The following is a 25,757-nucleotide window of genomic DNA, read 5'->3' on the forward strand; positions in this document are numbered from 1 at the left end:
GTACTTGGGAATCATTGAACAACAAAGCATTGAGTGTATGTTTGCTGGCATTCAAACAACATCCGTTCTTTATCTCTATGTGTTATCCTCAGGAGAGTGAGATATCATTTATGGTCACCTGGTTGAAATAGGGTGCTTTTCTTCAGGGGACACTCAGAGGTGCCCGTTCCTGCTGGGCTGTTTGCCTGTGGCTGAACAGAAATGTTCCCCGCTGTTAGCCACGGGGAGGGGGGAGGGTTGAGAGGATAGCCACGCGGTGGGGGGAGGCAAAATGCGACCTTATAATGAAAGCACATGTGCTATGTATGTAATGTTAACAGCAAGGTTTACCCTGAAAGAGTGTAGCCATTGTTTTATAAAATGTGTCTTTTTAAATACCACTGTCCCTTTTTTTTTTCTCCACCAGCTGCATGTGTTTCAATGATCACAGGATCTTCTCCTTCCCAGAGGCTAGTGAAGATTAGAAAGAAAAAAAAACGTACTCGTGATGAAATGTTCTCTGAACTCATGCTGTCCTCCCACACTGACAGAGCACAGACGAATGCGTGGAGGCAAATAATGTCAGAGTGCAGGAAAGCACAAAATGACCGGGCTGAAGAGAGTAAGTGGTGGGCTGAAGACAGGGCTGAAGCTCAAATGTGACAGCAGCATGATGAGAGGAGGCAGGATTCAATGCTGGGGCTGCTGGAGGATCAATCCAGTATGCTCCAGTGTATGGTTGAGCTGCAGCAAAGGCAGCTGGAGCACAGACTGCCGCTACAGCCCCTGTATAACCAACCACCCTCCTCCCCAAGTTCCATAGCCTCCTCATCCAGACGCGCAAGAACGCGGTGGGGGGGCCTCCGGCCAACCAGCCACTCCACCACAGAGGATTGCCCAAAAAACAGAAGGCTGGCATTCAATAAATTTTAAAGTTGTAAACTTTTAAAGTGCTGTGTGGCATTTTCCTTCCTTCCTCCGCCAGCCCTCCTGGGCTACCTTGGTAGTCATCCCCCTATTTGTGTGATGAATGAATAAAGAATGCATGAATGTGAAGCAACAATGACTTTATTGCCTCTGCAAGCGGTGATTGAAGGGAGGAGGGGAAGGTGGTTAGCTTACAGGGAAGTAGAGTGAACCAAGGGGCGGGGGGTTTCATCAAGGAGAAACAAACAGAACTTTCACACCGTAGCCTGTCCAGTCATGAAACTGGTTTTCAAAACTTCTCTGATGCGCACCGCACCCTCCTGTGCTCTTCTAACCGCCCTGGTGTCTGGCTGCGCGTAATCAGCAGCCAGGCGATTTGCCTCAACCTCCCACCCCGCCATAAACATCTCCCCCTTACTCTCACAGATATTGTGGAGCGCACAGCAAGCAGTAATAACAGTGGGAATATTCGCAAAAAGAAAAGGAGTACTTGTGGCACCTTAGAGACTAACCAATTTATTTGAGCATAAGCTTTCGTGAGCTACAGCTCACTTCATCGGATGCATACCGTGGAAACTGCAGCAGACTTTATATATACACAGAGAATATAAAACAATACCTCCTCCCACCCCACTGTCCTGCTGGTAATAGCTTATCTAAAGTGATCATCAGGTGCGCCATTTCCAGCACAAATCCAGGTTTTCTCACTCTCCACCCCCCACACAAATTCACTCTCCTGCTGGTGATAGCCCATCCGAAGTGACAACTCTTTACACAATGTGCATGACAATCAAGTTGGGCTATTTCCTGCACAAATCCATGTTTTCTCACATCCCCCTCACCCCCATACACACACAAACTCACTCTCCTGCTGGTAATAGCTCATCCAAACTGACCACTCTCCAAGTTTAAATCCAAGTTAAATCAGAACATCTGGGGGGGGGGTAGGAAAAAACAAGAGGACACAGGCTACCTTGCATAATGACTTAGCCACTCCCAGTCTCTATTTAAGCCTAAATTAATAGTATCCAATTTGCAAATGAATTCCAATTCAGCAGTTTCTCGCTGGAGTCTGGATTTGAAGTTTTTTTGTTTTAAGATAGCGACCTTCATGTCTGTGATTGCGTGACCAGAGAGATTGAAGTGTTCTCCGACTGGTTTATGAATGTTATAATTCTTGACATCTGATTTGTGTCCATTTATTCTTTTACGTAGAGACTGTCCAGTTTGACCAATGTACATGGCAGAGGGGCATTGCTGGCACATGATGGCATATATCACATTGGTGGATGTGCAGGTGAACGAGCCCCTGATAGTGTGGCTGATGTTATTAGGCCCTGTGATGGTGTCCCCTGAATAGATATGTGGACACAGTTGGCAACGGGCTTTGTTGCAAGGATAAGTTCCTGGGTTAGTGGTTCTGTTGTGTGGTATGTGGTTGTTGGTGAGTATTTGCTTCAGGTTGCGGGGTTGTCTGTAGGCAAGGACTGGCCTGTCTCCCAAGATTTGTGAGAGTGCTGGGTCATCCTTTAGGATAGGTTGTAGATCCTTAATAATGCGTTGGAGGGGTTTTAGTTGGGGGCTGAAGGTGACGGCTAGTGGCGTTCTGTTATTTTCTTTGTTAGGCCTGTCCTGTAGTAGGTAACTTCTGGGAACTCTTCTGGCTCTATCAATCTGTTTCTTTACTTCTGCAGGTGGGTATTGTAGTTATAAGAAAGCTTGACAGAGATCTTGTAGGTGTTTGTCTCTGTCTGAGGGGTTGGAGCAAATGCGGTTGTATCGCAGAGCTTGGCTGTAGACGATGGATCGTGTGGTATGGTCAGGGTGAAAGCTGGAGGCATGCAGGTAGGAATAGCGGTCAGTAGGTTTCCGGTATAGGGTGGTGTTTATGTGACCATTGTTTATTAGCACTGTAGTGTCCAGGAAGTGGATCTCTTGTGTGGACTGGACCAGGCTGAGGTTGGTGGTGGGATGGATTTCGCTGAGGTCTAAGCAAGTCAGTAAACTGCGCCAGCGCGCCTTTAAACGTCCAAATGCACGTTCTACCACCATTCTGCACTTGTTCAGCCTGTAGTTGAAGAGCTCCTGACTACTGTCCAGGCTGCCTGTGTACGGCTTCATGAGCCATGGCAGTAAGGGGTAGGCTGGGTCCCCAAGGATAACTACAGGCATTTCAACATCCCCAACAGTTATTTTCTGGTCTGGGAATAAAGTCCCTTTCTGCAGCTTTTGAAACAGACCGGAGTTCCTGAAGATGCGAGTGTCATGTACCTTTCCCGGCCATCCCACATTGATGTTGGTGAAACATCCCTTATGATCCACCAGAGCTTGCAGCACTATTGAGAAGTACCCCTTGCAGTTTATGTACTCGCCGTCTTGGTGCTTCGGTGCCAAGATAGGGATATGGGTTCCGTCTATGGCCCCACCATGGTTAGGGAATCCCATTGCAGCAAAGCCATCCACTATGACCAGCACATTTCCCAGGGTCACTACCCTTGATATCAGCAGATCTTTGATTGCGTGGGCTACTTGCATCACAGCAGCCCCCACAGTAGATTTGCCCACTCCAAATTGATTCCTGACTGACCGGTAGCTGTCTGGCGTTGCAAGCTTCCACAGGGCTATCGCCACTCGCTTCTCAACTGTGAGGGCTGCTCTCATCTTGGTATTCATGCACTTCAGGGCAGGGGAAAGCAAGTCACAAAGTTCCATGAAAGTGCCCTTACGCATGCGAAAGTTTCGCAGTCACTGGGAATCGTCCCAGACCCGCAACACTATGCGGTCCCACCAGTCTGTGCTTGTTTCCCGAGCCCAGAATCGGCGTTCCACCACATGAACCTGCCCCATTAGCACCATGATGCATGTATTGGCAGGGCCCATGCTTTCAGAGAAATCTGTGTCCATGTCCTGATCACTCACGTGACCGCGCTGATGTCGCCTCCTCATCCGGTATCGCTCTGCCAGATTCTGGTGCTGCATATACTGCTGGATAATGCGTGTGGTGTTGAATGTGCTCCTAATTGCCAAAGTGAGCTGAGCAGCCTCCATGCTTGCCTTGGTATGGCGTCCGCACAGAAAAAAGGCGCGGAATGATTGTCTGCCGTTGCTCTGATGGAGGGAGGGGCGACTGATGACATGGCTTACAGGGTTGGCTTACAGGGAATTAAAATCAACAAAGGGGGTGGCTTTACATCAAGGAGTATTTCAGGCAGGACTTCACGGAGGGTTCCAATAAGAAATGGTGCACCTAAGTTATTGTTCTTATTGGAACAAGGAGCTTAGTCTGGCCTCTGATTGATACATGGCTAGATTTACCTCACTGCACCTTCTCTTTGAGCGACTGCAGTGTGATCTAGATGAATGAGTCCCCTAGACCGGGGGGGGGAGCAAATGAGTACAAAACAAATCTGATCTATTTCTTGTTTTGATCCACTCCATCTATCTTTTACATCTTTGGCTGGCAGCAGACAGTGCAGAAGGACTGCAAGCCATCCACATCTCATGGCTGCTCAGCAGAAGATGGTACAATAGGCCTGCTAGCCATCCTCATCTCTTGCCTGCCCGGCAGAAGATAGTACAATAGGACTGCTAGCAGTCCGTATCGCCTGCCTGCTCACCATAAGATGGTTCAATAGGACTGACTGCAGAACTAAAGAGAATGACCTCGTCAAGTCACTTCTAATGTAGTCCCTGCACCCATGTCTGCCCAGGCGCTCCTGGCCAATGTGGCCAGGAGCACCTCAGACATGACGATGACGGCTACCAGTCCTATTGTACTGTCTGCTGCCACAAGGCAAGGGGTTGCTGCTGCTGTGTAGCAATGCAGTACCACGTCTGCCATCACCCAGGAGACATACGGTGACGGTTACCTGAGCGGGCTCCATGCTTGCCGTGGTATGGCGTCTGCACAGGTAACTCAAGAAAAAAGGCGCGAAATGATTGTCTGCTGCTGCTTTCACGGAGGGATGGAGGGAAGAGGGGCCTGACAATATGTACCCAGAACCACCCGCGACAATGTTTTAGCCCCATTGGGCATTGGGATCTCAACCCAGAATTCCAATGGGCAGCGGAGACTGAGGGAACTGTGGGATAGCTACCCACAGTGCAACACTCCGGAAGTCGACGCTTGCTTCGGTACTGTGGAAGCACTCCGCCGAGTTAATGCACTTAATGCACTTAGAGCATTTTCTGTGGGGACACACACACTCGAATGTATAAAAACGATTTCTAAAAAAACGACTTCTATAAATTCGACCTAATTTCGTAGTGTAGACATACCCTAAGGCCTGGTCTACACTACGGGGTTAGGTCGAATTTAGCCGTGTTAGGTCGATTTAAAAATGACTGCGTCCACACAACCAACCCTATTCCGTCGACCTAAAGGGCTCTTAAAATCAACTTCTGTACTCCTCCCCGGCGAGGGGAGTAGCGCTAAAATCGATCTTGCTGGGTCAAATTTGGGGTAGTGCAGATGCAAATCAACGGTATTGGCCCCCGGGAGCTATCCCAGAGTGCTCCATTGTGACTGCTCTGGACAGCACTTTGAACTATAATACGGGCTGGATGAATGCACTATAAGGTGGGTAGAAAGTTGGCTAGATTGTCGGGCTCAACGGGTAGTGATCAATGGCTCCATGTCTAGTTGGCAGCCGGTGTCAAGTGGAGTGCCCCAGGGGTCGGTCCTGGGGCCGGTTTTGTTCAATATCTTCATAAATGATCTGGAGGATGGTGTGGATTGCACTCTCAGCAAATTTGCGGGTGATACTAAACTGGGAGGAGTGGTTGATACGCTGGAGGGATGGGATAGGATACAGAGGGACCTAGACAAATTGGAGGATTGGGCCAAAAGAAATCTGATGAGGTTCAATAAGGATAAGTGCAGGGTCCTGCACTTAGGACAGAAGAACCCAATGCACAGCTACAGACTAGGGACCGAATGGCTAGGCAGCAGTTCTGTGGAAAAGGACCTAGGGGTGACAGTGGCCGAGAAGCTGGATATGAGTCAGCAGTGTGCCCTTGTTGCCAAGAAGGCCAATGGCATTTTGGGATGTATAAGTAGGGGCATAGCGAGCAGATCGAGGGACGTGATCGTTCCCCTCTATTCGACATTGGTGAGGCCTCATCTGGAGTACTGTGTCCAGTTTTGGGCCCCACACTACAAGAAGGATGTGGATAAATTGGAGAGAGTCCAGCGACGGGCAACAAAAATGATTAGGGGTCTGGAACACATGACTTATGAGGAGAGGCTGAGGGAACTGGGATTGTTTAGTCGGCAGAAGATAAGAATGAGGGGGGATTTGATAGCTGCTTTCAACTACCTGAGAGGTGGTTCCAGAGAGGATGGTTCTAGACTATTCTCAGTGGTAGAAGAGGACAGGACAAGGAGTAATGGTCTCAAGTTGCAGTGGGGGAGGTTTAGGTTGGATATTAGGAAAAACTTCTTCACTAGGAGGGTGGTGAAACACTGGAATGCATTAGCTAGGGAGGTGGTAGAATCTCCTTCCTTAGAAGTTTTTAAGGTCAGGCTTGACAAAGCCCTGGCTGGGATGATTTAATTGGGTATTGGTCCTGCTTTGAGTAGGGCACTGGACTAGATGACCTCCTGAGGTCCCTTCCTACCCTGATATTCTATGATTCTATGAACTCCTGTGCACTAGCCAGGTACACAGGAAAAGCCCTGGGAACTTTTGAATTTCATTTCCTGTTCGGTCAGCGTGGCGAACTCAGCAGCACAGGTGACAATGCAGTCCCCCCAGAATCGCAAATGAGCTCCAGCATGGACCAAAAGGGAGACACTGGATCTGATTGCTGTATGAGGAGAAGCATCTGTGCAGGCCGAACCCCGATCAAAAAGAAGAAATGCAAATATATTTGCCAGAATCTCACAGGGCATGTTGGACAGAGGCTACAACAGGGACACACAGCAGTGCCGTGTGAAAGTTAAGGAGCTCAGGGAAGCCTACCAAAAAACAAAGGAGGCAAGCAGTCTCTCCAGGTCAGAGCCCCATACATGCTGCTTCTAGGATCAGCTGCATGGCATTCTAGTGGGGGACCCTACCACTATCCCACCACTGTCCATGGACATCTGCAAGGGGGGAGTCTTGTGCTACAGGGAGGAGGATTTGGGGGATGAGGAAGAAGAGGAGGAGGAGGAGAATGCATAGCAGGCAAGTGGTGAATCCGTTCTCCCCGGAAGCCAGGACCTTTTCATCACCCTGGAGCCAATACCCACCCAAGATGGGATCCCCGAGCCTGAAGCTGGAGAAAGCACCTCTGGTGAGTGCACATTTATAACTACAGTACAGGGTTTAAAAGCAATAGGGTTTAATGTTTGATTTGCCCTGAAGAATTGGGATGCTCTCCTGGAGGTACTCTGAAAGCCTTTGCAGAAGGTTTCTGGGGAGGGCTGCCTTATTTCGTCCTCCACGGTAGGACACTTTACCATGCCAAACCAGAAGCAAGTATTCTTGAATCATTGCAGCACAAAGCATGGCAGTGAATGGTCCTGAGTTTTGGTTGCATTCAAGCAACATCCGGTCTATATCTTTTTGTCTTAGCCTCAGGAGAGTGATATCATTCATGGTCAGCTGGTTTAAATAGGGGAATTTTTGTAAGGGAACAGTAAAAGGACCCCGTTCATGCTGGGCTGTTTGCGCTTGGCTAAAAGGGATCATCCCAGAGAATAGCCACATGGCGGGGGGGAGGTGTGAAGGGATCATCCCGGAGAATAGCCACACAGTGGGGTGGGGGTAGGTGTGTGCTGCACATCCACCCGAAAACCGCAGCCCCTACTTTTAAATGTGAAACCCAACCCATTGCTTGCTCTGGGAAGGGAGGGTGCTGCAGTTTGAAAACATTCCCACATGTTATGAAGGTGTAAAAAGCCAATCCCGCTTACCAAAAGGCTTACCGTGGCTGACTGGAAACCGAATTCTGTTGCCCAGCTGTGTGTGATGTGTCACCATACCGGCAGGCGCTCAATGTAAAAGGCAAAATGTGACCTTGTACCTAAAGCACAGGTGCTGTCTGCTGTGAATTGCTTGATTCACTATGAAAGAGTCTCCTTTTTGTTCTCAGAAATGTATCATCTTAAATTTTACTCCCTTTTTATCTCCCCCCAGGTGCAAATGTTTCTACGTTTCTATCATCTCCATCTCAGAGGTTATCACAGATTAGAAGGTGAAAAAAATGCACTTGTGATGGCATGTTTTCCGAGCTCATGCAGTCCTCCCGCACTGATAGGGCTCAGCTTAATGCATGGAGGTATTCAGTGGCAGAGGCCAGGAAAGAATAAAGTGAGCGCGAAGAGCGGAGGCAGGATGCAATGCTGAGGCTAATGGGGGAGCAAACGGACATGATGAAACATCTGTTGGGGGAGCAAACGAACATGATGAAGTGTCTGTTGGATCTGCAGGAAAGCCAACAAGAGCACAGCCCCCCGCTGCATCCACTGTATAACCGCATGTCCTCCTCCCCAAGTTCCATATCCGCCTCACCCAGATGCCCAAGAACGTGGGGGGGAGCTCCGGGCACCCAGCCACTCTGCTCCAGAGGATGGCCTAAGCAACAGAAGGCTGTCATTCAAACAGTTTGATTTTTAGTGTGGCTTAAATAAATAATGTGGCCTTGTCCTTCCCTCCTCCCCCACCCCACCCGGGATACCTTGTCCATTGTCTCTTTTTTTTTTAATTAATAAAGAAAGAATGCATGGTTTCAAAACAATAATTACTTTATTTTGAAGGGGGTAGAGTGGTTGCCTTACAGAAAGTCCCTTCTTGCTGCTGCTCAAACAGCCCAGAGTTCCTAAAGATGGGAGCGTCATGCACCTTTCCTGGCCATCCCACGTTGATGTCGATGAAACGTCCCTTGTGATCCACCAGTGCTTGCAGCACCATTGAGAAGTACCCCTTGCACTTCACGTACTGGTTGGCAAGGTGGTCCGGTGCCAAGATGGGGATATGCGTTCCATCTATCATCCCACCACAGTTAGGGAATCCCATTGCAGCAAAGCCATCCAGTATCACCTGCTTATTTTGCAGAGTCACTACCCTTGATAACAGAATGTCAATGATTACATTGGCTACTTGGATCACAGCAGCCCCCACAGTAGACTTGCCCACTCCAAATTGATTCCCAGCTGACTGGTAGCAGTCAGGCAGTGCAGGCTTACACAGCGCTATTGCCACTCACTTCTCAACTATCAGGGCAGTTCTCATCTTGGTACTCCTGCGGTTCAGGGTGGGGGAAAGCAACTCCCAGAGTTCCAGGAAAGTGGCCTTACGCATGCGAAAGTTTTGCAGCCACTGTGAGTCATCCCATACCTGCAACACTATGTGGTCCCACCAGTCTGTGCTTGTTTGCCTGGCCCAGAATCAGCGTTCCACTGTACCAACCAGCCCCACTGCCACCATGATGTCCCAATTGCCACAGCCTGTGCTTTCAGGAACGTCTGTGTCCATGTCCTCATCAAAATCCTCCTTGTGCTGGCGTCTCTTAGCCCGGTTCTCCATATACTCCAGGATAATGCTCGAGGTGTTTACAATGCTCACAACAGCAGCAGTGACGGTGAGCTGAGCGGGCTCCATGCTTGCCGTGGTATGGTGTCTGCACGGGTAACACAGGAAAAAAGGCGTGAAACGATTGTCTGCCATTGCTTTCACGGAGGGAGGGGCGACTGACGACATGTACCCGAAACCACCCGCGACAATGTTTTTGCCCCATCAGGCATTGGGAGCTTAACCCAGAATTCCAATGGGCACTGGAGACTGCAGGAACTGGGATAGCTACCCACAGTGCACCGCTCTGTAAATCGATGCTAGCCACGTTAGTGAGGACACACTCTGCTGACTTAATGTGCTTAGTGGGGACATACGCAATCGACTGTATAAAATCGATTTCTAAAAATTGACTTCTATAAAATCGACCTAATTTCATAGTGTAGACATACCCTTAGACTCTCCTATAGTTTTTAAGTTGACCTGCTAACTCGTGTGAAAACTGTATCTGTCTTGTCTTCATTAGGATTCTACCTCGGGTTAGCTAGTTTAAGAACACATCATTTTTTTCCATAGAAGACAAGACCTAAGGAAAGAGGTAGGGACATAGCATTATAATGTAGTGGTGTTATACTATACTTCATTACTCTGTTCAGCTCATTCCATCTCATAGTGCATGAAGTTTCTGGTAGATTTTGTTTTATACCGTTCAGCTGCAATTTCCCTTCCCTCCCTCCCCCACCCCCTTTAATTTCTGGGTTTTATTATACCTTAATTTTTTCTGATCTTTCTATATGCTAGATTTCCAGTTCCAGATCTTTCTTTGTAACTCTGATGGGGCATGGACTGTTCAGATATTAGCTATTAGTCTTCAACATATTAGCTGGAACAATGAGGAAATAAAAAGTGGGGGGGGGGGTGTGAAAATTATAGGAGGAGTAAATCGAACAGTTTCTGACTCCAAAGTACAATTTTTCTCAAGACAGCTGTCAGACTTTTAAGTCTTCTACCATTCATTCAAAAGGCTTGACAGTCAGGGTTTGGTTTAGATTTACAGTTCAGTGGTCTTTGTCCTATCTGAAACCTAGTGCACTAACTTTTCCCTATAATTATATTCTGTTTGATCTTCTGCTACAGATGTCTGGAGAGTTGAGGGGGTTATTTTTGTGTTCATTATTGGAACTGACAGTCTTGAAAAAAAGTCTCATTCACGGCTGTTAAATATTCTGTAAGTGTTTTAAGACATTTCACATGTCATTGAGTATCTTCCAAGGAAAAAAATAGTTTAGCTGTACAAATCAAAAAAGGAAGATACTGATCAATATTCTTAATTTTGTTTTGTACACTATTAAATTATCCGTTGTTATTAATCAATATCATAGAAATGATGTACCCAAACAATTGGAATAATTAAGGTGCATATTTGTCACACTGACATTCTACAACAAACTGTTTAATTGGATATATAAAGAGTAGCCTTAGGCTATTCTAGATAATATTACTTTACTTCGGTGTTTTTCCTTATTGGCAAGAAGAAATCTGTTTATGGTAAAGAATTTTGTGGGGGTTTTTGCTTGTTGCCACAACACTGAGAATGTGATTTGTAGCTTCCTCAGCCTGGGAGACAGGACAAAACAGGAAAGTTGTCAATATGACCATCAAACTACAGAACAGTAGTTACAACAGATGGAGCAGTGGTGCCTTCAGGCAACATCATTCAGCATCCTGTATGTTAGTCTTAAGTACTAAATGAAAAAGTAAAAAGGGTTGAGACAAAGATGTGAAATATCTCTGACAGCTGGAATCCTTCAAAATAAAAATGAGATATTTGTCATTTAACTTCCCATAACAATGTTCTATATGATACCCTTAATCCTGAATCAGTCCTAATTCATTCATTCACATGACATATGTCCAATTGAATATGTAATACAATTGCCTTTTCATCCAAATCCTTCTTTTTCTACTTTCCTGTTACTATTGGCCATTCTACTTTCCTACCAATTTCTCAGGCTTGAAATTTTGTCATTATCTTTGCCTCCCGCCTGCCTACACATTTATTTCAAGAATAACTTGACTCCTCCCTGAAAAGAAAAAAAAGGATAAATTAAATTAGTTCTATTTTTAAAATAAATAGAGAAATGTTAATATGATGCATGCTAAACTTTGTTAGTAAATCACTCTTATTTCATTACACCCTCTACCTTCCTTCATTGGAACTGTTTAAATTGTAAGCTCTTCATGGTAGGGGCCCTGTTCTCATATACTTCTGGAAAACCACTTGCCTATATAAATAAAAATAATGAAAAACATTTTCCCTGGTACCAAGAAGCAAATTTTAAAAGCTAACAAATCAACCATATGTGACATTTCACTGTAACTAAAAAAACAGCTATAATAGTAAGAGATTAGCTCTTTAAATGGTCAAATAAAACAATATAATAACAATATAATAATAATATAAGCAGTTATATAATGTTTTTCACCCCTAGTTTCTCAATGCTTTTTATAAAGGTTTATAAATATAATTTGTCTCAGCTTTACAGATGGGGAAATTGAACTGTAGACAGGTTATATGACATAATTAGGACTGCCTTTACATGTCTTAAATTCATATATATGAGCCTGAATTTGTGGGATAAGGAACAAAATAGCCCTAATTGTGTCTTGTTTAACTTGGCCTTTTAAATAGCTATGCCCAATCTAATAGGTCTTTTTTTGCTTATTTTGTGCTGTATTGGAAGTGTCTTTGATCAAATAACTTTTTGTTTATTAATTCTTATGACATTTTAAGCTAAATTATCACATTGATGCAAAAAGATGACATATTTTAATAAAAACAAGCTCCCATTACGAATTTGGGAAATTTTAAGACTAAAATTAGTCATCACTATGCAAGGTAAACATAGAATCGTAGAAATATTGGGCTGGAAGGTACACGAAAGAAGTCATCAAGTCCAGCCTTTTGCTCTGAGACAGGACCAAGTAAACCTAGACCATCCCTGACAGCTGTTTGTCCAACGTGTTCTTAAAAACCTCCGATGATGGGGATTCCACAACCTCACTTGGAAGTCTATTCCAGATCTTAACTATCCTTATAGTTACGAAGTGTTTCCTAACATCTAACTTAAATCTCCCTTGTTACAGATTAAGCCCATTGCTTGTCCTTCCTTTAGTGGACGTGGGGAGCAATTGATTACAATTATCTTTATAACACCCTTTTACATATTTGAAGACTGTAAGCAGATCCCTCCCTCAGTCTTTTTTTCTCAAGGTTAAACATGACCATTTTTAACCTTTCCTCACAAGTCAGGTTTTCTAAACCTTTTATCATTTTTGTTACTCTCCTCTGCTCTCCCCAGTTTGTCCACTTTTTTCCTAAAATGTGCTGCCCAGAATTAACTGAACACATTACTATTGCTGAGGCTTCAGCAGTGCTGAAAAGAGCAGGAGAGTTGCCTCCCACGTCTTACATAAGATGCTTCTGTTAATACACTCCAGAAAGATATTTGCCTTTTTCACAACTCTATCACATTGTTGACTCATATTCAATTTGTGATGCATTGTAACACCCAGATCTTTTTCAGCAGAACTACCACCTAGCCAGTTTTCCCCCATTTTGTAGTTGTGCATTTGATTTTTCCTTTCTAAGTCAAATACTTTGCACTTATCTTTACTGAGTTTTATCTTGCCAATTTCAGATCAATTTCACAATTTATCAAGGTTGCTTTGAATTCTAATTCTGTCCTCCAAAGTGCTTGCAACCCCTCTCAATTTAGTTCCTTTTGCAGATTTTATAAGCGTATTCTCCACCCCATTATCCAAGTCATTATGACAATATTGAATAGTACTGGACTCAGGACTGACCCCCGTGGAACCCCATAAGATAGGTCTTCACAGTTCGACAGTGAACCACTGAGAGCTACTCTGAATAAGAGTATAAGAATGGGCATGCTGACCAACGGTCCGTCGAGCCCAGTATCCTGTCTTCTGACAGTGGCCAGTGCCAGATGCTTCAGAAGGAATGAACGGAACAGGTCAATTTATCAAGTGATCCATCCACTGTCATCCAGTCCCAGCTTCTAGCAGTCAAAGGTTTAGGGATATCCAGAGCATGGGGTTGTGCCCCTGACTATCTTGACTAATAGCCATGGTTGGACCTATCCTCTATGAACTTATGTAATTCTTTTTTGAACCCAGTTATACTTTTGACCTTCACAACATCCTATGGCAATGAATTCTACAGGTTGACTGTGTATTGTGTGATGTACTTCCTTTTGTTTGTTTTAAACCTGCTGCCTATTAATTTTATTCGGTGACCACTGGTACTTGTATTATGGTGGGAAGGAGTAAATAATACTTCCTTATTAACTTTCTCCACACCATTCATGATTTTATAGACCTCTATCATATCCCCACTTTAGTTGTCTCTTTTCTGAGATGAACAATCCCAGTGTTTTTAATCTCTCCTGAAATGGAAACTGTTCCAATGGAAACCCTAATAATTTTTGTTGCCCTTCTTTGAACCTTTTTGAATTCTAATATTTCTTTTTTGATATGAGACAACTAGAACTGCACCCAGGCATACCATGGATTCATATAGTGGCATTATTTTCTGTCTTATTATCTATCTCTTTGCTAATGGCTCCTAACATTCTGTTAGCTTTTTTGACTGCTGTTGCCCATTGAGCAACTGTTTTCCAGAACTATCCACAATAATGCCAAGATCTCTTTCTTGAGTGGTAACAGCTAATTTAGATCCCTTCAGTTTGTATGTGTAGCTGGGATTATGTTTTTCCAATGTGCATTACTTTGCATTTATCAACTTCGAATTTCATCTGCCATTTTGTTGTCCGGTCACCTAGTTTTATAACTCTTCAAAGTCAGCTTTCAAATTAACTATCTTGAGTAATGTATCATCTCCAAACTTTGCCACTTCCCTGTTTCATCGCCTTTTTCAGACCATTTATGAATGTGTTGAACAGCACTGGTCCCAGCACAGATCTTTGAGGGATCCTACTATTTACTTCTGTCCATTGTAAAAACTGACCGCTTATTCCTACTCTGTTTCCTTGTCTTCCCTGAGTGCTCAGGTTTCAGAGTAGCAGCCGTGTTAGTCTGTATTCGCAAAAAGAAAAGAAGTACTAGTGGCACCTTAGAGACTAACCAATTTATTTGAGCATAAGCTTTTGTGAGCTACAGCTCACTTCCTTATACTCTTATTCAGAGTAGCTGAATTGGATGAAGTGAGCTGTAGCTCACGAAAGCTTATGCTCAAATAAATTGGTTAGTCTCTAAGGTGCCACTAGTATTTCTTTTCTTCTTGAGTGCTCAATCATCCAGTGTCCCTTCTGTGTGTTTGGCAGGCTTCCTGCTTCTGATGTACTTCAAAACAATTTTGCTGTTAGTTTTTTGTCTTTTCGTAGTTGCGTTTCAAATTCTTCTTTGGCCTGCTTATTTATACTTGACTTGCCAGAGTTTGTTCCTTTCTATTTTTCTCGGTAGGATTTGACTTCCAATTTTTAAAAGCTATATTTTTGTCTCTATCTGCCTCTTTTACTCTTACTGTTTTAATTTGTGGTATACATGTAGTTTGAGCTTCTGTTATGATGTTTTAAAAAAAGTTTCCTTGAAGCTTGCAGGCATTTCACTTTTGTGACTGTTCCCTGTAATTTCCATTTAACTGTCCTCCTCATTTTAGCATAGCTCTCCTTTTTGAAGTTCAGTGCTACTGTGATAGGTTTCTTTGGTAATTCCTCCCCCTCCCCCCCAAGGATGTTGGTTGCTATTATCAAGCAGTTCAACTATATTCAGTTCTTGGACCAGATCCTATGCGCTGCTTAGGACTAAATCAGGAATTACGTCTCCCTTTGTGGGTTTCAGGCTAGGTGCTCCAAGAAGCCGTCATTAATGGTATCTAGAAATTTTATCTCTGCATCTCATCCTGAGGTGATATGTACCCTGTCAATATGGGGATAGTTGAAATCCCCCATTATTATTGGGTTTTTTGTTTAATCTCCTTGAGCATTTCACTGTTACCATCATCATCCTGGTCAGATGGTTGGTAGAATATTCCTACTGCTATATGCTTGTTGTTCAAGCACAGAATTTCTGTCTAAAGCTGTTCTATAGTAATGTCTATGGCTTTCAACCAATTGTGCACCCACCTTCTAGTAATTTTATCTGGATCATATTTCCCTAGTTTACTTAAAAGAATGTCATGAGGACTGTGTCGAAAACTTTACTAAAATCAAGATCTATCATGTCTACGCCTTCCCCCCTATGACCAGGCCAGCAAACCCGTCAAAGAAGGAACTTAGGTTGGATTGGCATGATTTGTTCATGACAAATCCATGCTGGCTATTCCTTATAACCCTATTATCCTCTAAGTGTTACAAATTGATTGTTTAAATAATTTGTTTGTCTTTTACCAGGTATCGCAGTTAGGCTGACTGGTCTATAATTCCATGGGTCGTCTTTGTTCCCCTTTTTAAAGAAAGGTATTATGTTTGCCCTTCTTCAGTCCTCTTGGACACATCATCCAGGAGTTCTCAAAGATCATTGCTAATGGTTCCAAGATTGCTTTAACTAGTTCCTAGGATGAATTTCATCATGCCCTGCCAACAATTTATCAGAATATTCTTTAAGCTGTTCTTTCTTTATTTTGGCTTGTGTTCCTTCCCCCTTGTTAATATTAATTGTGTTGATTATCTGTTCTGCATGAAGACTGAAGCAAAACAGGCATTAAACAACACAGACTTCTTGATTTCATCAGTTATTAGCTCTCCTTTTCCCACTGAGTGGAGGACCTACACTTTCCTTCATGTCTTTTGCTTCTAATGTTTTGAAAGAAGTTCTTATAGTCTTTTATGTCCCTTACTAGGTGTAACTCCTTTTGTGGCTTAGCCTTTCTTATTTTGTCCCTATAAGCTTGCGTGCAGGTAACCAAATATCCATGAATGTGAGGAGTTATACAGTCATTCCAAATGAATGTCAATAAAACATGTATTCCATAACATACCATCATGTATTCTGATATTATTACATATATTGTGCAGAAAATCTCCTTTAGAACTGTTTTAGAGGGTTAAAAAAAAGTAAGGACTCTTTCATATACCTTCACCTAAAACCAGGGAGTCTTTGTATCATGAGTAAAGCTGTACAGGCCTGGAAGGGAAAGAAACTTACCTGTTTGTAACTAAAAAATGTTAGAAACCTCTGTGACCTAGAATAAGAATTTCTATTCATACTACAACAGGATTTTAAATTAGCATATAGATACATCAGCATAAATTAGCTGAATTATAGAGTATCAATAATGAGAGCAAAAATATCACAATTGATCTGCTTCTTAGTAAAGAGTTATGCACAGGTACTATACCAGTTTAATTTGTTACTCTCTTTGCTCCTGCCTTGATCATTTTAGTTATAAGCAAAAAGAAAAGGAGGACTTGTGGCACCTTAGAGACTAACCAATTTATTAGAGCATAAGCTTTCGTGAGCTACAGCTCACTTCTTCAGATGCATATCGTGGAAGCCAATTTATTAGAGCATAAGCTTTCGTGAGCTACAGCTCACTTCTTCAGATGCATATCGTGGAAGTTTCCACGATATGCATCTGAAGAAGTGAGCTGTAGCTCACGAAAGCTTATGCTCTAATAAATTGGTTAGTCTCTAAGGTGCCACAAGTCCTCCTTTTCTTTTTGCGAATACAGACTAACACGGCTGTTACTCTGAAACCTTTAGTTATAAGGCATGTCATCTGGATACCCATATTTCTCCTTTTCTTTTCTTTTCTTTTCTTTTCTTATTTTGCTATGTTTGTTTTTTTAGTTGAATTGTATTAACAGATTTTGTGTGAATTTGTTCACTCTTTCTGGTGGGTTCTAAATACTGTAACAGAACTTTTCTGATTGCCCTGAAAGCTAAAATCTCTGCCCAGCAGCCAGCCGACTAGCCAGGTTAGATGCTAGGCAGATGCAGAAGGCTCCTGTGGTGAAGAAATCCTTTCCCTCAAGCCACAGAGTGGCTACAAAACCTGGTCTAGTTTATTGGCTGAAGTAGGCTCTGCAGCCCCATCCCCCATGGAACGGAAGACAAGAGGACCAAGTAGCAATGGAACCCCAAACCCTGCCTCTCCCCCAGAACACCCATAGCCTAGCCTTTCCTTCCCCACACATGCCGCACTGCAGAAGGTCCAAATGAATTTTTACACTATGCAGGGGATAGAAATTTCTTTTCATCTGCAGGACATTCCACATACAGCCCATCCCATTTCATAGTCAGAGAAGCAGAACCTGAATTGTAATCTGTTTGTAGTATTTCTTATCTAGATAGTTAGGAATCCTTTGAAAGTTATTCTAACAAGTTAGCCATTTCCTTTGCAGTCAAGAACTAAGGATTGTTTTAAATAGTTGTTGATGGTGTGTGTATAAACTTTTGGTAACAAAGCATTCACAAATCCTCAAATATGACTGTAAATCATATCATACAATCTAGCAAAAAGACAGTTGAATTTGAACAGATTCTAAATGACAAGACCTTATTACTGCCATAGAAGTTCCAATTATCATATCACAAAAGACTTTCACAGACATCTTTGATAGAGGAAGTAACTTCCCCCTCTTCACCATGGCAGCCCTAATAAAAAGATTGTCCTTTACAAAATTGTCTTTAAAAGTCCACTGTATAGGGCAAAAATGTATGTTATGCATTTTGTTTGCCAAACTGTGATGTCTTTACTTGTTAATTTTTCTTTGCACTATGTAGAAATATTTCAACAGCACTACATTTCTATGCATTCCAGATGGACCCTGAGGCAGGATTTAATCCTGATATCACAGATGCACAATAATGAAAGGCAGGCAGGCCTCCCAGCTGTTCTCAAGCTGTTTGCTTGTTCATTTTGGCTGGAAATGAAAATGTATTGAGGTACGGAGGGAGATGTGTAAAAAACCTATTAAACCAGGTGACTAAATCTCTCAAAAGACCAAGAACCAGTGAGCAGCAAAATCAGACAGGTGGTATGGCTACTTGAATACCTTCTCAAAGGATTTAAATTTGACACCCAGCAAAAGATTGTTGTACTTTGAATTTGGTTGTGCTTATCCAGTATGCTTTCCATTTTGTTGTAGGATTGTACTTTGTGAAAAACAGTAGTAGCCAGTGTTACTGACCTCAGAGGTTTGCGGGATCAAATCAAGCATGCTGGGCTGGATGCTTTGATCTGAACTGTGAATGCAAACTTCACTTTGCATTGTCATTGGCAGGGAGATAGATTATCTAGTCTAACAGGTTTTTCGCTTCTAAACTTCATCTGCTGCATATGGGATATTATTTTGCAAACCTGTACTGAATTATCTATGTAAAAAAACAAACATTACCACAACACCTGAAACAATCAGGAACTTTTGGCTAGGGCGGTCAGTTATCTGTGTAACAGTGTGATCTTATTTCTTTTACTCTTGTCTTCTTTCCCACCCCTTCTCTCTATTAATTTGTCTCAGACACTTGTTTTATATTGTAAGCCGAGTCTGGAAAAGTACAAATGTGCCAGTATTCAAAAAGGGGAAGCAGGATGACCTGAGGGACAGTCGAACAGTTAGTTTGACATCAGCCCTAGGCAAAATAATGGACAAGCTGATATGGGATTCAGTTAATAAAGAATTAAGGGATAGGAATATAATTAATGCCAGTTATATGGTTTAATGGAAAACAGGTCTTGCTAAGCAAACTTAATTTCATTGTTAGACAAGATTACAAGTTTGGTTGACAAAGGTATCTGTGTGGATGTAATATACTTAGAATTTTGTAAGAATTTGACTTCGGCGTGACATTCTGAAGAAAAAATTGGAACTATGCAATCTCAATATAACGTACATTAATTGGATTAAGAACTGGCAAACTGACCAGCCTTAAAAAGTAGTTGTCAGTGAGGAATCATCATTGAATGGGTTTCTAGAGGGTCCTACAGGGATCAGGACAAGACCTGATGCTATTCAACATTTTCATCGATGATCTCAAAGTAAATATAAAATCATTGCTGATGAAATTTGGGATAATGCACACATTGGTGGAATGGTAAATAATGAGGGGGACAGGGCAGTCATATAGATTGAGCGGGATCATTTGGTAAACTGGAACCACAAAAATGATTTGAGGGTGGAGAGAGTGCCTTACAGCAAAAGACTTAAATCAGGGGTCTCAAACTCAAATGACCACGAGGGCCACATGAGGACTGGTGCATTGGCCTGAGGGCCGCACCACTGACCATCCCCTCCCACTGCCCCGGCCCCGCCCCCACTCCACCCCTTCTGTGAAGCTCTGCCCCTGCCCTGCCTCGTCCCACCCCTTCCCTACCCCCATTCCAACCCCTTCCCTGAAATCCCCACCCCAACTCCATCCCCTCCCTCCGGCCCCTGCCCTGGGTCCCCTCCCTTCCAGGGGGTGCAAGAAGGGTGCGATGGGGGGCTCAGGGCAGGGGGTTAGGGTGCAGGAGGGGTGTGGCAGGGGGCTCAGAGAGTTGGGGGGCAGGGTGGGGCAGGGGGGCAGGGTGCAGGATGTGGCAGGTGGCTCAGGGCAGAGGGTTGGGGTGCAGGAGGGGTGCAGGGTGCACCAGGGGACCCAGGGCAAGGGGTTGGGGTGCAGGAGGGGTGCGGGGTGTGGCAGGGGGCTCAGGGCAGGAGGTCGGGGTGCAGGAGGGGTGTGGGGTGCAGCAGGGGGCTCAGGGCAGGAGGTCAGGGTGCAGGAGGGGTGTGGGGTGCGGCAGGGGGCTCAGGGCAGGGGGTTGGGGTGCAGAAGGGGTTCAGGGGGCCGGTCTGGCCCAGCGCGCACCGGGGGCAGGGCAGGCTGGCTCCCTCCATGCCCTGCCCCCGCGCCGCTCCTGGAGGCCTGGGGATCTGTGAGGAGCAGCCAGGGCAACACATAGACCCCTGTGCCCCGCCTCCACTCCCCCAGTTCCTGGCCACTTCCTGGAGTGGCGTGGGGGCAGGGCTGGGCCGCGTGTTTGAGACCCCTGACTTAAATGGTGAGGAAGTTATATATCCAAAAGCTTTTCATAAGGTGTTTTGTCTGGTAATTCAGAAGACACGACAAGCCTGTAGACTGATATTAAATCACAAAGTATACATTCACTGCACTTGTTTAGCAAAAAAATTGTTTTCTATTTCAGAGGAAGAAACTGATCCAAACAGCATTGTTACAGAATATCTACAGGAGAAGAAAAAGTATGAAGATCTGCGGAAGCAGCAACCAAAGAAAGGGATTTCTCGTGAAGATCAGGTAGTTGCTTAAAATAATAAAACTGACACTAAGGAAAATCTGTTTCACAGAAAACTCTGGAAAAGTTTCTTATCTCTTCAATTATATTACACAAAATCTCACTCCAAGAAAAAGGTTGGCTTAATTCTTTAAAAAAGAGGACTCAGTGATCCCTTATGTGGGTTATTCAGCCATAGGTGCTGGGAAAGTCTGTGAAGTTTCCAGTCAGTTCTTCAGTCAGAACATCAATATTGCTATGCTTGAAAATGCCATGAGTTTGCCCCCAAAAAAATTCGGGAGAGAAGGGCTATCCACATAGATAACGAGGAGTCTCTGGTGGCGCCTTAAAGACTAACTGATTTATTTGGGCATAAACTTTCATGGGTAAAAAACCCCACTTCTTCAGATGCATGGAGTGAAAATTACAGATATGCCATCCTTCCGCTGCTGCTACACATACTATCATGTCTACGCTGTTGTTTCTACTCACACTAGTGCAAATATATGTATGTGAGCAGGAGAATCACACCCCTAGCTCATAGTGTAAATGTCGCTTAGTGCATATGGTCACAGCCAGTGTCACTACTGTTGCAAAAAGTTTTCCTTATGTTCCCCTGCTCTCCATAACATTTACCTTTTGGCCTGATTTGTTACATGCTTGGTCTCTGTCCAAAATTGACTTTTTTATTAAGTTTTCAAGAGATTACAACCATGTTGTAGTTTTGAAATGGACAAAAATATATTTTCTCTAATGTAGAAAGAATATTTTTTCTTAGCTATAACAAAAAAGAGAGAACATTGCAAAATCAAACTTGGTTGGTGAATAAATGTGCTTTGCTAAGTTTAAAATAGATGTGGCTTTTAGATAACAAAATTTGGAATATTTTAAAACATGAAACTGTGAAGCAGAAAATAACATATATCCAAGATGCATACATTACACTTTACAAATGTATTTATTTGGATACAGAGGTTAGGAGTCTACTACAGACCACCTAACCTGGAAGAAGACGTGGATGAGGCTTATTCTTAAACAACTAACAAAATAATTTCGAAGCACAGGACTTGGTAGTGATGGAGGACTTCAACTACCCAGACATCTATTGAGAAAATAACACAGCAGGGCATAGATTGTCCAACAAGTTATTGGAATGTATTGAATACAATTTTTTTATTTCAGAAGGTGAAGAAAGCTACTAGGGGAGAGGCTGGTCTACATTTGATTTTGATAAATGGGAGGAACTGGTCGAGAATTTGAAAATGGAAGGCAGCTTAGGTGAAAGTGATCATGAAATGGTAAAGTTAATGATTCTAAGGAATGGGAGGAGGGAAAAATAGCACAATAAACATAATGGATTTCAAGAAGGCAGACTTTAGCAAACTCAGGGAGTTGGTAGGTAAGATATCATGGAAGCAAGTCTAAGGGGAAAAACAGTTCAAGAGTTGGCATTTTTTCTAAGAGACGTTATTATGGGCACAAAAGAAAACTACCCCACTGTGTAGGAAAGAGAGGAAGTATAGCAAGAGACCACCCTGGCTTAACCAGGAGATCTTCAATTATCTGAAATTCAAAAAAGAATACTACAAAAAGTGGAAACTAGGTCAAATTACAAAGAATGAATATAAACAAATAACACAAGTATGTAGGAACAAAATTAGAAAGACCAAGGCACAAAACGAGATTAAACTAGCTAGACACATAAAGGGTAAGAAGAAAATATACATTAGAAGAAAGAGGAAAACCAAAGACAGGGTAGACCAATTACTCAGTGATGGGGGAAAAACAATAACAGAAAATGTGAAAATGGCAGAAGTGCTAAATCACTTTTTTGTTTTAGTTTTCACCAAAAAGGTTAGTAGCGATTGTATGTCTAACATAGTGAATGTCAGTGAAAATGAAGTAGGATCAGAGGCTAAAATAGGGAAAGAACAAGTTAATAATTATTTAGGTTAGATGTCTTCAGGTCATCAGGGTCTGATGAAATACATCCTAGAATACTCAAGGAGATGATTGAGGAGATATCTGAGCTATTAGTGATTATCTTCGAAAAGTCATGGAAGACGGAAGAGATTCCAGAACACTGGAAGAGGGAAAATATGCCAATCTGTAAAAAGGGAAATAAGGACAACCTGGGGAATTACAGACCGGTCAGCTTAACTTCAACACCCAGAATGATAATGGAGCAAATAATTAAGCAATGAATTGGCAAACACCTACAAGATGATAAGTTACCAAGTAACAGCATGGATTTCTCAAGAACAAATCATGTCAAACCAACCTGATAGCTTTCTTTGTCAGGATAACATGCCTTGTGGATGGGGGGGAAGCAGTAGATGTGGTATATCTTGACTTTGATACTGTCTAGCCTGACCTTCTCATAAATAAACAGGATGGTGCTACTATAAGGTGGGTGCATAACTGGTTGGAAAACCATTCCCAGAGTGGAAGGGCATATCACACACACCTTTCCCTTCTACTGGGTCTCAGTACTGCTGTTGAGATGCCATTGCCCTCATCAGAGGGTTAACAGGTGAGGGAAAGGGGATTGTTTCCTCGCTGTACCAAACGTGAGGCACCCCGGTCTCCTTTCCCATCTTCTTTGAGGTGTCTCATAGAATCATAGAAGATTAGGGTTGGAAGAGACCTCAGGAGGTCATCTAGTCCAGTAGTCTCCCAAGTGGGGTGTGCACTGCAGGAGGAGCGCTGCCGAAGGAGTGCCACCGGCACGGCAGCAGCAGCACTCCTGGACCTTAGATTCTTCGGCGGCATGCCGGCAGCAGCTCGGCTCTCCCTGCTCCGTCTTTGGCAGCTCTTCTTCTTCTTCTTCTTTTTTTTTTTTTGCTTCCCCAGAGCTGGCCCTGGGGGTGCTCAATTCAAAAAGTTTGGAGACCACTGATCTAGTCCAACCCCCTGCTCAAAGCAGGACCAACACCAACTAATCTTCTCCTAATCCACTTCTAATTCCAGTTTATGAGGGAGCCAGAGCCCCTGTTGAACCTGTACTGGATATCTGCTAATGCAACAAAATGAATTTTACAACCCTTAAAGTGGCCAAGGGTTTTCTTTTCCCCTGCTCGCACAGTGGGAGGAGGGAAGCAACTTGTTTTCATCCCTCAAGAAAACTGTGGAGCTATTATGCTCTGCAAAATCATTAGTGCTGAAATTTTTCTTCTCTCTTTCCCCTCCCCCTTTTCTTAAACAGAAAATATGGACATTAAATGCAACCACCCTTCCCAAACAAAAAACCGATTGTTAATGCTACACTAAAGTAGTGAAAGAACTCATAAGCCAGGAAGTTCCCAAAGATAAGGTTGCTTGCACAAGGAAACTTGACTACATTGCACATTTGTGATATTTTCTGTTTCTGATTCCCATTTTTTAACTTTTGGGGAGAGACTTCAAAAAGTTTTCTTTTTTACTTTTAGAACTAGATTTAAAAAATAAAAGCAGTCATACCGAGGTGTTTTACAGAATAAAATAACAGCTGTAAGTGACTGTGATTATGATATACTGTATCAGTACAGTTACAGCAGTGATACTCAGGCTGAGGCTCGCAAGCTGCAGGTGGCTCTTTAATCTGTCTCCTGTGGCTCTTTGCAGCACATGCTGTTAAAACACTGTGTGATTTAGTTATTAACCTAGCTAAGTTATTAACCAATTGTAGTTGTTAAAATAATAATACTTGGTCAGTTATTTTGCTGTGAGAATTTTTTGTGAGATATATGTGTATATATATACATACACACACACACACAAAATATTTCCGCTCACATACTGTTACAGTTTTTTGAAAAGTTAGTACAGAATTGGAAAAGTTGTATCTGCACTGTAAAATACAGTATGTCAGTGTCAACGAAGTTAGGACATCAAAGCCTGAATTATTTTTAATTTATTTCATTGATTTCTTCACTAGAGAAAAATGACAAATCTCCACAGTAAAATTGTCTTCAGTAGTCTGTGTTGTTTATCTTACTCTTAGAAAGTAACTGCTCCTTTAAGTAAATATGCTTAAGACATTGTAGATGACTGACGAAATTTCATAACCTATAATAAATTCCTTACATTACTTCTAGGTATTAATATTTATAACTCTTACTCATATACTAATAGCAATATATAGTTTGTTTATATCCACTTTCATAAATTATCTGGAGGTTGTTCTTTGCAGGAGGATTATTAATTTATTATCTATTGTTTGTTAAAATTATAGGAAATGACCTTGAGTGACCACATTAAAAGCCAATGGTTTCATTCAGTTGGTTACACCGCACCTTGCATCCCAACACTTGCATCATGTGGTCATGTCAAAAAGGCAACATGGTAATCACTGATGGGGACGGGGAATTTGTGAACTGTGTGGGAGTATCTTCCTCAAATATGTTTTTTGAACAATTTCTTATCCACGTCAACTGACTACTCCTCAAGTAATCCAAACATAAGTGTATTGTGTATTTTATTGTTACAAAACTTCAGTAAAACAAAAGATATTTCATTTCAGACGCTGGCGCTGCTGGACCGATTCAAATCAAAGCTAACTCAGGCAATAGCAGACACTCCTGAAAATGAAATGTCTGAACCTGAAGTAGAGGATGATGAAGGATGGTAAGGATTTTTAATGCATTATATTAGGGAAGGGAAAATCTGATTAGCGAAAAATAAGGCCTACTCCAAATTTTCACCCATCTCTGAACCAGAACCTTTTTTCAATTTAGTAAGTCTTCCCCCCCCCCCCCCCATCTCACTTACCTGTTGTGGTAGGTTCTCTTCTGGAGAAGGTCAGACAGTCTGTTTCCCTATTCCTACTTCAGGGCATCTTCAGGAGGCATCAAGGCAGTTCTTTTTTCTTTGCCAGTCACCCTCTCCCCAAAGTAAGTAGCAGGAACCAGTAGCACCTCAACTGAGATTCTGTTTCCTTCAAATTAAGTGCATGTCTATACAGTTATTTAATGCACAGCAAGCCGGTGTGGAAGTCTACAGCACACTAGCCTGCCATGTTCTAAACGGCTATGTGGATCCTGCTGCTGTACACTGAAAGTTCCCTAGTATGCTTTGATCTACTGCTGTTTTGAAAAAACTAGGGAACTTTTAGTGCAAGG

At 43.0% G+C, this 25,757-nt stretch overlaps 1 protein-coding gene across 4 annotated transcripts in view; it reads left to right on the forward strand.

Annotated features, from left to right (window-relative positions):
• The window catches only part of CWC27 (CWC27 spliceosome associated cyclophilin), a 229,332-nt gene that overhangs the window by 181,174 nt on the left and 22,401 nt on the right, over positions 1-25,757 (forward strand). For 3 of the 4 annotated variants that reach the window (XM_073344053.2, XM_073344051.2, XM_073344052.2), the window contains 2 exons: positions 20,572-20,681; positions 25,160-25,263. In XM_073344053.2, coding sequence (XP_073200154.2) covers positions 20,572-20,681; positions 25,160-25,263 — 214 coding nt within the window. Of the gene's footprint in view, positions 1-406; positions 887-20,571; positions 20,682-25,159; positions 25,264-25,757 lie in introns of those variants that run through there. The other variant, XM_073344054.2, reaches the window with a different exon arrangement.

The sequence above is a fragment of the Lepidochelys kempii genome, chromosome 5 (assembly GCF_965140285.1).
Source record: "Lepidochelys kempii isolate rLepKem1 chromosome 5, rLepKem1.hap1, whole genome shotgun sequence".
Classification (NCBI taxonomy): Eukaryota; Metazoa; Chordata; order Testudines; family Cheloniidae; genus Lepidochelys; species Lepidochelys kempii.